At 43.1% G+C, this 15,310-nt stretch overlaps 1 protein-coding gene across 1 annotated transcript; it reads right to left on the bottom strand.

Moving 5' to 3' along the window:
- Positions 1 to 3,585: 3,585 nt before the first annotated feature.
- On the bottom strand, positions 3,586 to 5,826 carry LOC101734221 (tubulin monoglycylase TTLL3). Its single transcript, XM_031893831.1, has 2 exons — positions 5,214 to 5,826; positions 3,586 to 5,108 (listed from the first exon to the last, which is right to left on the bottom strand). The coding sequence occupies exons 1-2, from the start codon at positions 5,824 to 5,826 to the stop codon at positions 3,586 to 3,588; spliced, it is 2,136 nt and encodes a 711-aa protein (XP_031749691.1).
- Between the last annotated feature and the right edge of the window lie 9,484 nt (positions 5,827 to 15,310).

The following is a 15,310-nucleotide window of genomic DNA, read 5'->3' as shown; positions in this document are numbered from 1 at the left end:
GGTATGGGATCCCTTATCTAAAAACCTGTTATACAGAAAGCAATTCATTTTAATCTAAAAAACTGATTTCCTTTTTCACTCTAATAATAAAACAGTAGCCAGGTGCCAGATGTTAGAATTCATGACCCGAAACCAGTAGAATAGCGCAAGTAAATACTAGGGATCATTCTCTCTGGGTTTTTGCACCTTTCACTACTGATTAAATTAATTTCTCAGCACATTAATAATGAAGGGTGGGCGGGGAGGGGGAGCCATTTAGGCAACCCCCAACCTCTACTTAACCCCCTACTTGTGTGTCATTTGGACTTATATGTTAAGGGGGCGGCTGTGGGTGCTATGCTGGCATTGGGGCCGGTATTCAAATGTTAATTTCCCTTTAAGAAACCCCAGAAGGGATAGAAACCAATTAAGAAGCCTGCATGGCCCCCTGGGAACTGTTACATGTAATCAGACTCTGGGGGTTTGGGAGGCTTAGAAGGAAAGGTATTTATGGCTGAGGTTTCTCACTGATCACAGAAGCTTTCTTCATATTACAGGTAGGACTTATTTTATTGTATTTTTGAAAATAGTATTTGATGTTAATTAAGGGGATCCCGGAATTATTTCCATAAGGTAAACTGACAAAACCAACAACATCAGCTCAACATTTTGGACAATTCTCTAGAATGTTATTAAGGGTACTATTATCTGACATGTCACTAATTATCTTTCTGAGGCCCAGCAAACACTTTCCTTCCACATACGGTCCCGCATTCTCCACCTGTAGTTCTACTGATGAAGAGATTCTATAGATTTGCCTTCATTTGTGAGCAGGGTCAGGGCCTTTACAATTTAACTATTTTTAGTTTTTTGCCGGGTTTTGCCACAAAAAGATGCCCATAGACTCTATTGGCTGTAAATAAATGTTGCACAACAAAAAAAATTGATGTACCGTATATATTCGAGTATAAGTCGATCCGAATATAAGCCGAGGTACCTAATTTTACCTAAGAAAACTAGAAAAACTTATTGACTCGAGTATAAGCCTAGGGTGGGAAATGCAGCCGCTACTGCTAAGTTTCAGTAATCAAAATAAATACCAATAAAATTACATTAAATGAGGCATCAGTGGGGTATATGTTTTTAAATATTTATTTAAAAGAAATACAGTAAACTAGCTCAATCAGCAACCAAGCTAAAACACAAAGAGTTACAATCCTTCAAAACTATATATAGTTTATATAGAATATAAAGTGCAATGTCTAGTGCAGAATAGAACAGGTGAGGGTGGTAGATGAAGATGAATTTGGGAGCGGGCCAGGGCACTGGAGGGTCTGATTGTGGGTGACCTAATTTGCACAAAAAGGACAGAGGGTGCAAGTCTGGAGGGACCCAAGCCAAGGGTGACTTTTTCAGCACATTTTGGGTGCTGAAAAACTAGGCTTATACTCGAGTATATACAGTAATTGACTTTAATACATTTTGCTCATTTTAGCCCATCACTAGTTATTTATGGACATTTTCTTTTTTTCAGTTAGTTTCTCTTCTAATGTATTACACTGTTATGGCATTTTTAGTATCTAGGCAATATCAATGCAAAATGGAAAACCAAACAATAGTGTATATGATGGTTCTTGCTGGTCTGTCTGATCTTCCAAGTCTTCAGCTTCCTCTGTTCCTGGTGTTTCTCCTCATCTATCTTATAACTCTGACTGGGAACCTTCTCATCCTTCTCCTGATCTTCACTGATTCCCATCTTCACACCCCCATGTACTTCTTCCTTGGAACCCTGGCATGTCTGGATATGAGTTGCTCCTCAGTCACTGCCCCAAGAATGCTCTTTGATTTACTCAGAGAAAGAAGAATCATTTCTGTACCAGCTTGTATAACTCAAGTCTTCTTCTTCTTCTTTTTTGTTTTGTCAGAGACGTCTGTGCTGGCAGTGATGTCCTATGACAGATACATTGCCATCTGCCGCCCTCTTCACTACATGCAGATAATGACCTGGAATGTTTGTGTTCAGTTTGTTTCAGGCATATTGGTTTTTAGAACAATATATTCCTTGGTGCACACTCTTACTTTAACCAAACTGACCTTCTGCCGCCCAAAGGTTTTGCAAAGTTTCTTTTGTGACCTGCCCCAGTTGCTTGAGGCCTCCTGTAGTGACACATTCATCATTTTAGAGACTTTTGGATATATCCAGCGATGGCCAGTTCTCCCATTATGCGCCTCCTCCCCCTGCCCTCCATCCCACCCTGATAAATCCATTTAGAGACTTTTGGATATATCCAGCTATGGCCAGTTCTCCCATTATGCGCCCCTTCCCCCACCCTCCATCCCACCCTGATCATTGCCAAAAGTCAATCTCCAAATCTGGGCTTATATTTCTTTTTTTTCTTTTTCTTTTTTTTTACTATTGCAACTGTTCTTTCCAAATCTTCTCCATTTAAAATGTTCTGTATCTGAGACATCAGTCTTCTGGGGGGGTGATTTTTGTGAGACTTTTGGATATTTCCAGCTATGGCAAGTTCTCCCATTATGTGCCCCCACCCTCCATCCCACCCTGATAAATCCATTTAGAGACTTTTGGATATTTCCAGCTATGGCAAGTTCTCCCATTATGTGCCCCCGCCCTCCATCCCACCCTGACTTTGTCTTTAAAATTAGTCAATACGGTATGGAAAGTCTCAGTTGTGAAGACAGACTGGCCAAGTTGGGTCTGTTTACACTGGAGAAGATGCACTTAAGACAGTGATCCCCAACCAGTGGCAACATGTTGCTCTTCAACCCCTTGGATGCTGCTCACAATGGCCTTCAAACAGGTGCTTATTTTTGAATTATTGGCTTGGGGGCAAGTTTTGGTTGAATAAAAACCAGATGTACTGCCAAACAGAGCCTCCTGTAAGCTTCAAGTCCATATAGGGGCTACCAAATAGCCAATAACAGTCCTTATTTTGCACCCCCAGGAACATGTATTATGCTTGTGTTGCTCCCCAAATCTTTTTACATTTGAATGTGGCTCACAGGTTAAAAAAGGTTGGGGACCCCTGGCTTAAGAGGTGACATGATAATTATGTATAAATACCTCTCTAATGCTTTATTTACCAGTAGGGCCTTCCAACGGACATGAGGGCACCCACTCCGTTTAGAAGAAGGGAGGTTCTGTCGGAATATTCGGAAAGGATGTTTTACTGAGAGCTGTGAAGTTGTGGGATTCCCTCCCCGAATCAGTGGTACTGGCTGATACATTATATAGCTTTAAGAAGGGGCTGGATGGCTTCTTAGCAAGTGTGGGAGATAGCTCTTAGTAAAAGTTGCCCCAGGGACTGGTCCGATTGCCATCTAGGAGTCAGGAAGGAATTGTTTCCCCTCTCTGGCAAATTAGAGAGGCTTCAGATGGGTTTTTTTGCCTTTCTCTGGATCAACTGGCAGTTAGGCAGGTTATATGTAGGCATTAAGGTTGAACATGATGGACACAGGTCTTTTTTCAGCCTAACTTACTATGTTACTATGTAATACCAAAAGTCCCAGTTCTTTGTTCCTGTATTCTGTTCTGCTAGGTGTGTAATTTCCATGCCCTCTTCTTCTTTTTTTTCCCATTAGCTTTTACTTTTTGCCACCGGTAAACATTTGATATGGAGATGCTAAAGAGTGTGTTCCTTTACACAATGACCTGGTTAGTGGTTGTTGTATCTTTGCTAAACGACCAATTACTTGTAATTGGCCAGAATCTATGCTGGGCAATTTCTTATTGTCAAAGGCTTCATTTTTAGCCCTTGCTGGGTCCTTCCTTCTAATGGTCTTTTCACGTGCACAGAGTTTTGGTAGCTGATACTGGTTAACCCCTTCTTTTCTCTTCTCCAGTCCCTGTTTAATAGTAGGAAGTATGAGACGCTCAACCTTCTTAGAAGGTGATGTTTCTCTCCCTTCTTTTATTCCTCTCCAGGTTGCTGTGGTTTTTGCTCTGTGTAATAAGCAAAGGTTCCTTTCACCCTTAGCAATACTTTCTTTGAACGTTTGATTCTTCTCGTCGGTCATTAATGGTGAGGTCTGGAGTGGTTTTTTGATCTCACTCCCTTTGACTAACAGCTGCTTTCTCTCATATAGAGGGATTTTTATTACAGGTTGTCTATAAATGAGCTCAAATGCTCCCACGTAAGCGTCGGCGTCCTGTTTCCGGTCTAGGATGAGGCGCAATATGTCCTCTTGGACTCTATTGACGAGCCTGCTGGTCACTGATGTAGACAGTGACATATCGGGATTAGCATTGATCTCAATCAACCAGGGTTGGAAGTCCTCATCAAACATGAAGTCCGCACCATAGATCTGAAAACTATTTTTCCTTCCCTCCTCCACGTCCTGGGAACATCGCATGGTGTGAATAATGGCTGCTTTCATGCCTGGTTCAATTATTTCTTTCCATGCGTTGGTTGCTCCGGTCATCTGGAGGTAATCTTGAAACTGATTCTTGAACCACATGTTTTCTTTTGGGAGCTGCGGATGTCGGCTTCTGGAAATCTCATAGTTCTTTTGAACGGCATTATTGCACAGGTGTATGGAAGAGTGCAGGTTCTTCAAGGAGAACGGTTGCGATGAAAAACGCAGGTAACACTCCTCGTAGTACCAGATGGTTAGCGGATTCCAGTTGGTTACCACAAACCATTGGCGTATGTCAAACTTGGTGCCGTAAATTAGCAATGGCTTCTCGATATATTTTTGCACCACCAACTTGTCATCGTTTATAGACAGTGAATCGCAGTCCACAAACGTAAGGGCTTCCTCTAGGCAATCAACACAGGTTATGCCCCTTCCTCTGCTGCTAGCTCCGGGCTTTACAATCCATATATTTCTTTCCCCGTCAATGTCCAGCTGCGGTTTCACTGCCTTCAGCTTTTGTAACATATCTTGGCACCGGCTAACATAATTTTCAGCCTCGTTTATGATGATATTTTTATGGATCGCCTGATAATATCCGTCCAGGAACTCTTTCCATTCATCTTCTGTAATGGCATGAGTAGAACCCGGTTTCCAGTCGATATCTTCGTGCTCCGAGGTGTTCAAGTATTGCTTGCACGCCTTGAGAGCCGTTTTGATCACTTGAACCGGGACGCTTGCTACAAGCGGTTTGGCTTTCTTGTTATAGTTCAACTGAAGTACCGCGGTGATTTCTTTTTTCACGCCTCTCCTGTTGGGCATGTTTTTTCCTTCGCGCGAAACGAGTTTTAGAATGCTACAGGCGGCGGTGAGCCGGAAATCCTCAATAAACGCTTGGTTTTCCTCTTTGGCTCCCAGTCTGTAGCAACGTGGGAAAAAGGAATTGAGGTCAGCGTCTGCAAACCAATGTAGGTTTCTTAAATTGAGGCACAGGCCCACCTTGGTTGTGAACATTGATTTGGAATAATGATTCACGATAATGTCATCGTTTTTTAACAAGCGGCTATCCAAGGAGTTATAGGTCGGTACCCAGACAAAATTGGGATCTTGATGACGTAAAAGCCTTGATGTAAGATCACAGAGACCTTCTGGATCATCAACATAATCATGTTGGCTCTTATGAAAGTTTTTCTCCAGCCATCCTCTGCTTCTCAGGCCACTCCGTATGTACGGATAATAGCCTTGGATAGTAAATATTTTATTTTCCTGAATGGCTTTTTCTGCCAATAATTTAGCCTGTTTAAGGGAATCCGGATTGATTTTCTTTCTCTGGGTGTTTTTGGATACTTGTCCTTTTGTAGGAGAAACATCGTGTTTGTCCTTAGCTGTAGGCTGGTTTTTGGCTTTGGTGTCTGAAATACATTCTTTTTTTTGTTGTGTTCTAACAGTCTTCATGATTATAGTTCTCTCCATCTAGCTAGCTAAAGTGTTCAGTGATCTTGCTTGTACACTAAAGACTAGCTTGATTAAACTCGTAGACTAAAGCTCCACTGGATGAAACTCACAGTGTGTCTCTAGTCAGAGTATACTAACTCAAGTGAGCTTGATCAAGCCCTTAGTTTTAGTCATTGTGATGTCATCACGTTTCCATGGCGATTATCTCTGACCATTGTGATGTCATCACGTTTCCATGGTGATTATCTCTGACCATTGTGATGTCATCACGTTTCCATGGCGATTATCTTTGATGTCATCACGTTTCCATGGCGATTATCTCTGACCATGGTGATGTCATCACGTTTCCATGGCAATTATCTCTTAACTTTGTTTTTCTTTTTCTTTTACTCGCTGTGGTGTCATCACGTTTCCATGGCGATTATCTTTTGTCTTGTCATCCCGTTTCCATGGCATTTATCTCCTATCTTTGTTGTTGTCCTATCTCAGTTACGGAAACAGCATGGTTCTTTTCTCATCACGATGACATCACAATATGATATTAAAACAATAACAAAGATAGGAGATAATTGTCATGGAGACTTGATGATATCACAATTCATAGAAAAGCAATAGCAAAAGCAGGAGGGCTGAAGCTGATCAGTTTTCAGATATATATTGCAACACTTTTATTACATGAACATACAAATAATCCTTTATTAAAAAAACTCCACTTCAAAAAGAAAGACATTTTTATTTAGTTATTTTTAGTTTTTTTTTTATGGTCCTGGCTACCAGTGTGTTTTTTTTTTTTTTTAACTTGTAGGGAGGCCCTGGCCATTATTATTTTTGTAAAGGGCAATAAGTAAATGACAACATATTCCTTAGCATTGTACAATAATTGCATGTATACATTAGGCACATAAGTAAAGGGAAGTTATTTGTAGGTGATTTGCTACACATTATAAAGTACAGCTAGTAAAGTAAGTTTAGTACTGGTATGGGATCTGTTATCCGGAATGCTGTATATCTTAATTGGGATCAAGTACAGGTACTGTTTTATTATTACAGAGAAAAGGGAATCATTTAACCATGAAATAAACCCAATAGGGCTGTTCTGCCCCCAATAAGGGGTAATTATATCTTAGTTGGGATCAAGTACAGGTACTGTTTTATTATTACAGAGAAAAGGGAATCATTTAACCATGAAATAAACCCAATAGGGCTGTTCTGCCCCCAATAAGGGGTAATTATATCTTAGTTGGGATCAAGTACAGGTACTGTTTTATTATTACAGAGAAAAGGGAATCATTTAACCATGAAATAAACCCAATAGGGCTGTTCTGCCCCCAATAAGGGGTAATTATATCTTAGTTGGGATCAAGTACAGGTACTGTTTTATTATTACAGAGAAAAGGGAATGCGAGGGGCCACGATTACTCTGTACAAGTACATTAGAAGGGATTATAGGCAGATAGGGGGGTTCTTTTTTCCCATAAAAATGATTAACGCACCAGAGGCCCCCCCTTTAGATTAGAGGAATGGTGCTTCCATTTGAAGCAGCGTAGGGGGTTCCTCACGGTGAGGGCAGTGAGGTTGGGGAATACCCTGCCGGGGGATGTTGGGTAGGGGGTTCCTCACGGTGAGGGCAGTGAGGTTGGGGAATACCCTGCCGGGGGATGTTGGGTAGGGGGTTCCTCACGGTGAGGGCAGTGAGGGGGTTGGGGAATGCCCTGCCGGGGGATGTTGAGTAGGAGGTTCCTCATGGTGAGGGCAGTGAGGGGGTTGGGGAATGCCCTGCCGGGGAATGTTGGGTAGGGGGTTCCTCACGGTGAGGGCAGTGAGGTTGGGGAATGCCCTGCCGGGGGATGTTGAGTAGGAGGTTCCTCACGGTGAGGGCAGTGAGGGGGTTGGGGAATGCCCTGCCGGGGAATGTTGGGTAGGGGGTTCCTCACGGTGAGGGCAGTGAGGTTGGGGAATGCCCTGCCGGGGGATGTTGAGTAGGAGGTTCCTCACGGTGAGGGCAGTGAGGGGGTTGGGGAATGCCCTGCCGGGGGATGTTGAGTAGGAGGTTCCTCACGGTGAGGGCAGTGAGGGGGTTGGGGAATGCCCTGCCGGGGGATGCTGAGTAGGAGGTTCCTCACGGTGAGGGCAGTGAGGGGGTTGGGGAATGCCCTGCCGGGGAATGTTGGGTAGGGGGTTTCTCACGGTGAGGGCAGAGGGGGTTGGGGAATGCCCTGCCGGGGGATGTTGGGTAGGGGGTTCCTCACGGTGAGGGCAGTGAGGGGGTTGGGGAATGCCCTGCCGGGGGATGTTGGGTAGGGGGTTCCTCACGGTGAGGGCAGTGAGGTTGGGGAATGCCCTTCCTAGAGATGGGGTAATGGCAGATTCTGTTAATGCCTATAAGAGGGGCCTGGATGAGTTTTTGAACAAGCAGAATATCCAAGGCTATTGTGATACTAATATCTACAGTTAGTATTACTGGTTGTATATATATAGTTTATGTATGTGAGTGTATAGATTGGTAAGTATAGGTTGTGGGTGCTGAGTTTACTTGGAAGGGTTGAACTTGATGGACACTGGTCTTTTTTCAACCCTATGTAACTACGTAACTATGTAACTATGTGTACTTCTGTTGTATTTAATTTTTCTTTATCATATAAAAAATAACATAGGGACCTGAAAATGTTGTGCTGTATAAATCTCTCCATGTCATTTGCAAAGAGTATATCTAAAGACAGGGATCCCCAACCAGTGGCTCGGGGGGCAACATGTTGCTCACCAACCCTTTTGATGTTGCTCCCAGTGGCCTCAAAGTAGGTGCCCGTTTTGGCTTGGAGACAAGTTTTGGAAGCACTGAAACACAGTTTTTCTCCAAGAAAAGCCTTCTGCAGGCCAGCATTTAATATGGGGCTACCAAATAGCCAGTCACAGCCCTTATTTGACATCCCCAAAGACATTTTTACATGCTTGTGTGGCTCACCAACACTTTTACATCTGAGTGTGGCTCACCAGTAAAAATGAAGGGCTCCACCTTCTGGGGATCAGTGCACCAAGCCCGAATGCAGTAAGGCTGTGCTATTGTTTGCTCTTACAGAATGTATTATTAGCAATGGCACTCCTCTCACTACAGACCTATCACCTCCTCTAATAACTGTCATCCCATATTTGTCTCCGCAGTTTATTTCAAAACATGTACTACTGAAGCCAAGTGTCTGGAAAGACAGACGTATAACCTGGCAGACTCAGTGACCTGCTGCAAGGAATCTGGATGCAACAAATAAGTGGGAAGCAGAAGGAAATTTGGGAGAAGAAGAGATGTAAATAGAGCTGGTTGGGTGGGAGTAGACCTGGAAGACTTCTGTTGCACAGTTGCTGCAATGTATGTCTTCCTTCCTCGTCATGCTTTACACCTGATCTAAGTGCCACTAATAAACTTACTGTGCTATTATAGTTATATATTTATCTTCTCGAAATGCTTTCCATATATCGGTTTTGGACGTGGAGCATTGAAATCCACAGGATATTATTCAGTGGAGGGATGGGGTGGGCATAGTCATCAACCAAAAAAACATCAGAGTTCCTATACTAAGCCTATATACAATACCTAGGGCAGTGATGTCCAACGTATTACAGGTACTGGGCCAGTTATTTCTTAAATTGCTCGTTGGAAGGCCAGATTCAAGTAAAATGATGACTTCAGGTAGCAAAGTCTATGGAGCCTATGAGCAAATTGGCGGCCATAAAAATTCTTTGGAAGGCCATAACCGACCCATGTGCCTCCACTTGGACAGCCATGACCTAGGAAACTAATATACTGACGAAGCCCAGCAAGTGGCCCAGTACAGCACTGCAGGGAATTAGCAGAATGAAGATGGAGAGCTATGGGGCATTTTCAGATGCACAGATGGCTGTTATTGAAAACATAGGCTTTAGTTCCCCTTTAATTAGACTGTACAAATACAGGTATCATCTGGACTAATATATAAAAGGTTTATGTTGCATTATAACATTTCTTCATCATGTGCAGGGGGTGATGCTGCTGTCCTGTTTTGGAGGGCTGTATTAATGTTCTCCACTCTGGAGGTTGGGACCACTGTCCTTCCCTTATAATGTGCCAGAGGGCTGTATTATGTGCCATAAGCCGATAACTCTACTTTGCCATTTATAAAGAAGGCTGTAGGAACTATAAATAAAACCCCATAAGGCCAAATGGCAGTGGAATTGGGCATTTGAACAGCTGGGGAGTGGGTTGTGGTACTAATGCCTTGGTGGGTACCCAATATTACATCAGTACAATATCACATCTCCACATAGAAACAGCAACTCACCTCATAATACACACACATACACATAAATACAAGCCCGGATTTGTGGCGAGGCCACAAAGGCCCGGGCCTAGGGCGGCACAATTTTAGGGGCCGAAAAGAAATTGTGAAATTTTGCTCCCATACAGAGCAATGGGGACTTCTCCCCACTGCTCCGTACTGGAGTTTGAATGGGCGCACGTGCGCGCTGTGTGGCGGGGGGGTTGGGGGGGTGGTTTGGTGGTGCCAGAGGTTTGTTTGCGCAGTGTGAGGGGGGGGAGGCGCGAATGGGGATTTGAAATCCGGCGCTGCATAAATATGAGGCAGTTTATTCTAGCATTTATTATTAATATACAATCCTCAATTCCATATTTTCTTAGAGATTCATGTATCCGTTTTATCCAGACATACCCTGTACTCTAACATTCTCTACTCCAGTAGAGTCACCATCTCATCTTCTTTGCTCTTTTTCCTCCCCTATTCCCCAAGCATTGCATGGTATCTCCCAGTATTTTCTTGGTCGCTTCTTAAATGTTGCACCCGGACTCCTTGCAGCAGGTCCCTGCAGTTCTGTGTGTAATAGAGGTCATATGACAAATGCACAGTGAGATCTTCAGGGAGTGCTAACAAGGGTGGGATTCATGGCAGATAACTAGTGATAAGCAAAATGTTTCGCCAGGCATGGATTTGTGGTGAATTTACGCGTTTCGCCATTGACAGATTGTTTCGCGAAACGGATGAAAAAATTTGCAGCAGAAAAATTTGCCGCACGTCCAAAACTTGTTGCCCGCATCAAAATAATAGTCACGCGGCAAAAAAGAAAAGTGCGACAAAAGAATAGCCGCGGGCGACAAAAGAATGGCCGCGGGCGACAAAAGAATGGCCGCGGGCGACAAAAGAATGGCCGCGAGCGACAAAAGAATGGCCGCGGGCGACAATAGAATAGTTGCAAGCGACAATAGAATAGTTGCAAGGGGAACAGTGATCACAATATGGTGTCCTTTGAGATAATGCTACAGAGACAGCTCTATAAGGGAGTAACTAAAACGCTCAATTTTAGACGTGCAGACTTTGCCAGTATAAGGGCATCTCTGCAATGTGTCAACTGGGAAAGGCTTTTCATGGGGTTAGACACAGAAGGAAAATGGAACATCTTTAAAACATTGCTTTGCAAGTGTACACAACAGTATATTCCCCTTGTAAGCAAGGAGAGGCATCGCAAAGCAAAACCTTTATGGCTGAATAAAAGAGTTAGGGTCGAGGTTGGTAAGAAAAAACGTGCTTTTAAAGCATTCAAGTTAGCTGGGACAGCGGAAACTTTCATCAGGTACAAGGAAGCAAATAAAGCAGCAAAAAAGCTATCAGGCAAGCTAAAATAGAGATGGAAAGGGATATTGCAGCTAGGAGTAAAAAGAATTATTTTTTAATTATGTGAATAGTAAAAAAATGAAGCAAGAAGGGGTGGGAACTTTATTATCACGGGGGGGTAAGTTGGTTGATGAGAACGGGGAAAAAGCAGAAATTTTGAACTCTTATTTTTCATCTGTCTATACATCTGAGGAGCCAGATAATGAAGGCTTCCCTTTTAATATACCCAGTGCTAGTAATTTAGCTACTGACGCGTGGGTCACTCGGGAGGGAATTCAAAAGAGACTTGAACAAGTAAAGGTAAACAAAGGTCCAGGACCGGATGGGATTCATCCCAGGGTATTAAATGAGCTGAGCGCTGTGATTGCCAAGCCTCTTCACATAATTTTTCAGGATTCGTTGAGGTTTGGCATGGTGCCGAGAGACTGGCGGATTGCTAATGTGGTGCCATTATTTATAAAGGGATCTCGTTCTCAGCCTGAAAACTATAGGCCTGTTAGTCTGACATCAGTAGTAGGAAAGCTTCTGGAAGGGGTAATAAGGGATAGGGTACTTGAATACATTGCAGTTCACAATACTATTAGTTTGTGCCAGCATGGTTTTATGCGTAACAGATCTTGCCAGACTAATTTAGTTGCCTTTTATGAGGAGGTGAGCAGGAACCTTGATGCTGGAATGGCAGTTGATGTCATCTACTTAGATTTTGCTAAAGCGTTTGATACAGTACCTCACAGAAGGTTAATGATCAAATTAAGGAATATTGGCCTAGAACATAATATTTGTAATTGGATAGAAAACTGGCTGAAGGATAGAGTACAAAGAGTGGTGGTAAATGGAACATTTTCTAATTGGACCAGTGTGGTTAGTGGAGTACCGCAGGGGTCAGTCCTTGGTCCTTTGCTTTTTAACTTGTTTATTAATGACCTGGAGGTGGGCATAGACAGTACTGTTTCTATTTTTGCTGATGACACTAAATTGTGCAAAACTATAAGTTCCATGCAGGATGTGCCGCTTTGCAGAGCGATTTGACAAAATTGGAAAACTGGGCAGCAAACTGGAAAATGAGGTTCAATGTTGACAAGTGCAAAGTTATGCATTTTGGTAGGAATAATATAAACGCAAACTATCTACTGAATGGTAGTGTGTTGGGGGTTTCCTTAATGGAGAAGGATCTAGGGGTTTTTGTAGATCACAAGTTGTCCAATTCCAGGCAGTGTCATTCTGTGGCTACTAAAGCAAATAAAGTGCTGTCTTGTATAAAAAAGGGCATTGACTCAAGGGATGAGAACATAATTTTGCCGCTTTATAGGTCCCTGGTAAGGCCTCACCTTGAGTATGCAGTGCAGTTTTGGGCTCCAGTCCTTAAGAAAGATATTAATGAGCTGGAGAGAGTGCAGAGACTGCAACTAAACTGGTAAAGGGGATGGAAGATTTAAGCTATGAGGTGAGACTGTCGAGGTTGGGGTTGTTTTCTCTGGAAAAGAGGCGCTTGCGAGGGGACATGATTACTCTGTACAAGTACATTAGAGGGGATTATAGGCAGTTGGGGGATGTTCTTTTTTCCCATAAAAACAATCAGCGCACCAGAGGTCACCCCTATAGATTAGAGGAACAGAGCTTCCATTTAGAGCAGCGTAGGTGGTTTTTCACGGTGAGGGCAGTAAGGCTGTGGAATGCCCTTCCTAGTGATGTGGTAATGGCAGACTCTGTTAATGCCTTTAAGAGGGGCCTGGATGAGTTTTTGAACAAGCAGAATATCCAAGGCTATTGTGATACTAATATCTACAGTTAGTATTACTGGTTGTGTATATATATATAGTTTATGTATGTGAGAGTATAGATTGGTTAGTATAGGTTGTGTGCTGGGTTTACTCGGATGGGTTGAACTTGATGGACACTGGTCTTTTTTCAACCCTATGTAACTATGTAACTATGTAACTATGTAACTAAGTTGCAAGCGACAAAAGAATGGCTTCATTATACATTTTTTATACCTCATTTAGACTTGAGGGTGCTCATGCTACTCCCTTTTTATTTTATCATAATTGTTCTTCTGGAAGGCTGACCAAACATCCATGTGGTGGTAGCACCCCAACCTTTCCCTTTATTTAGGGTCTGATGCCTTTAAAATTAGTGCTGGTCTCCCCTATAAAGGACAACTATAGGAAAGGACACCAATTCTTTGGTCAGAAGAAGTTGTTCCAAATAAAGCAGGGAGGTTCTGGCCTAAAACTAATATCAAGGTAGCTAGGTAGCTAGGAACAACCATATGGGTATCACCTTGATGTTGTATGGTGACCTGGCTACGTAATGATCATAAACTTGTAACTAAGAATCCATGTTTTATAAATTGTATTATATACTGTGTATATATATATATAATTAGAATTCTGAAGAATCCAAAATGGGCAAAGCTTTGCTAGAAATTAGCCATTGTTATGACATTTTTTCAAATTTTCTGCATTGCTGCATACAAACATAAAACACCCATTGATATGAATGCCAGGGGGCTTCTGAACATTTTGATGCCCAATATGTATAGATTTAGCAAGGTATGTGGCATGTAGGAACATGAAAATAGTGCACATGAAGTTTCTTGGCTGAAAATTCATAATCTGCAAATAATGGCATACAAATATATCTTTCCACTCTTCTCTATTCTACAGTAGGAGAGCAAAGATTTTGCTCACTTTTACTTCTTGTGATCCCCATAAGGTTTAAGCCAGCTAAACGCTGATCCTATTTTACAAATAAGAGGGGGAACTGCTTTCTTCCCCAGTCAAAATGCAGTTGACAAGGATTCCCTAGTATTTAAAAGAGGAAGACACTGGGGCACATTTACTAATCCATGAACGTCCGAAAAGCGTCCGAATGCGTTTTTTTCGTAATGATCGGTATTTTGCGATTTTTTTGTAAATTGTCGTGACTTTTTCGTAGCCGTTCTGACTTTTTCGGAAATTGTAGCAACTTTTTTGTAGCGTTACGACTTGCGCGAATCGTTGCGACTTTTTCGTAAGTTTCGGATTCATTCAAGCTTCAGTATCGTGACTTTCCTTGGGCCAGGTTGGAGCTGCAGAGTGCCATTGGGCCCTATGGGAGACTTTCCTTGGGCCGGGTTGGAGCTGCAGAGTGCCATTGAGTCCTATGGGAGACTTTCCTTGGGCCGGGTTGGAGCTGCAGAGTGCCATTGAGCCCTATGGGAGACTTTCCTTGGGCCGGGTTGGAGCTGCAGAGTGCCATTGAGCCCTATGGGTGACTTTCCTTGGGCCGGGTTGGAGCTGCAGAGTGCCATTGAGCCCTATGGGAGGCTTTCCTTGGGCCAGGTTGGAGCTGCAGAGTGCCATTGAGCCCTATGGGAGGCTTTCCTTGGGCCGGGTTGGAGCTGCAGAGTGCCATTGAGCCCTATGGGAGACTTTCCTTGGGCCAGGTTGGAGCTGCAGAGTGCCATTGAGCCCTATGGGAGACTTTCCTTGGGCCAGGTTGGAGCTGCAGAGTGCCATTGAGCCCTATGGGAGACTTTCCTTGGGCCGGGTTGGAGCTGCAGAGTGCCATTGAGTCCTATGGGAGGCTTCCAAAATCACGAAAAAGTCACGGCAATAATCTAGCAAATCGTAGCGGCTACGAAAAAGTTGCGACAATTCGCGCAAGTCGTAATGGCTACGAAAAAATCGCGACAATTTACAAAAAAGTCGTAACGGCAACGAAAAAACCCCACAAAAAGTACGAAAAAGTCGCAAAATGTCCCTTTCCAATCCGAATTTTTCCCATTCAGATTCGGATTCGTGGATTAGTAAATCAGCCCCACTGTGTGGTCAGTCTCTTTTGAACCCATTTGCTGAAGAAGGTTG

This window comes from Xenopus tropicalis, chromosome 9 (assembly GCF_000004195.4).
Source record: "Xenopus tropicalis strain Nigerian chromosome 9, UCB_Xtro_10.0, whole genome shotgun sequence".
Taxonomy (NCBI): domain Eukaryota; kingdom Metazoa; phylum Chordata; class Amphibia; order Anura; family Pipidae; genus Xenopus; species Xenopus tropicalis.
Note: the sequence above shows the minus strand (reverse complement) of the source record. Positions and strands in the feature narration are given on the sequence as shown.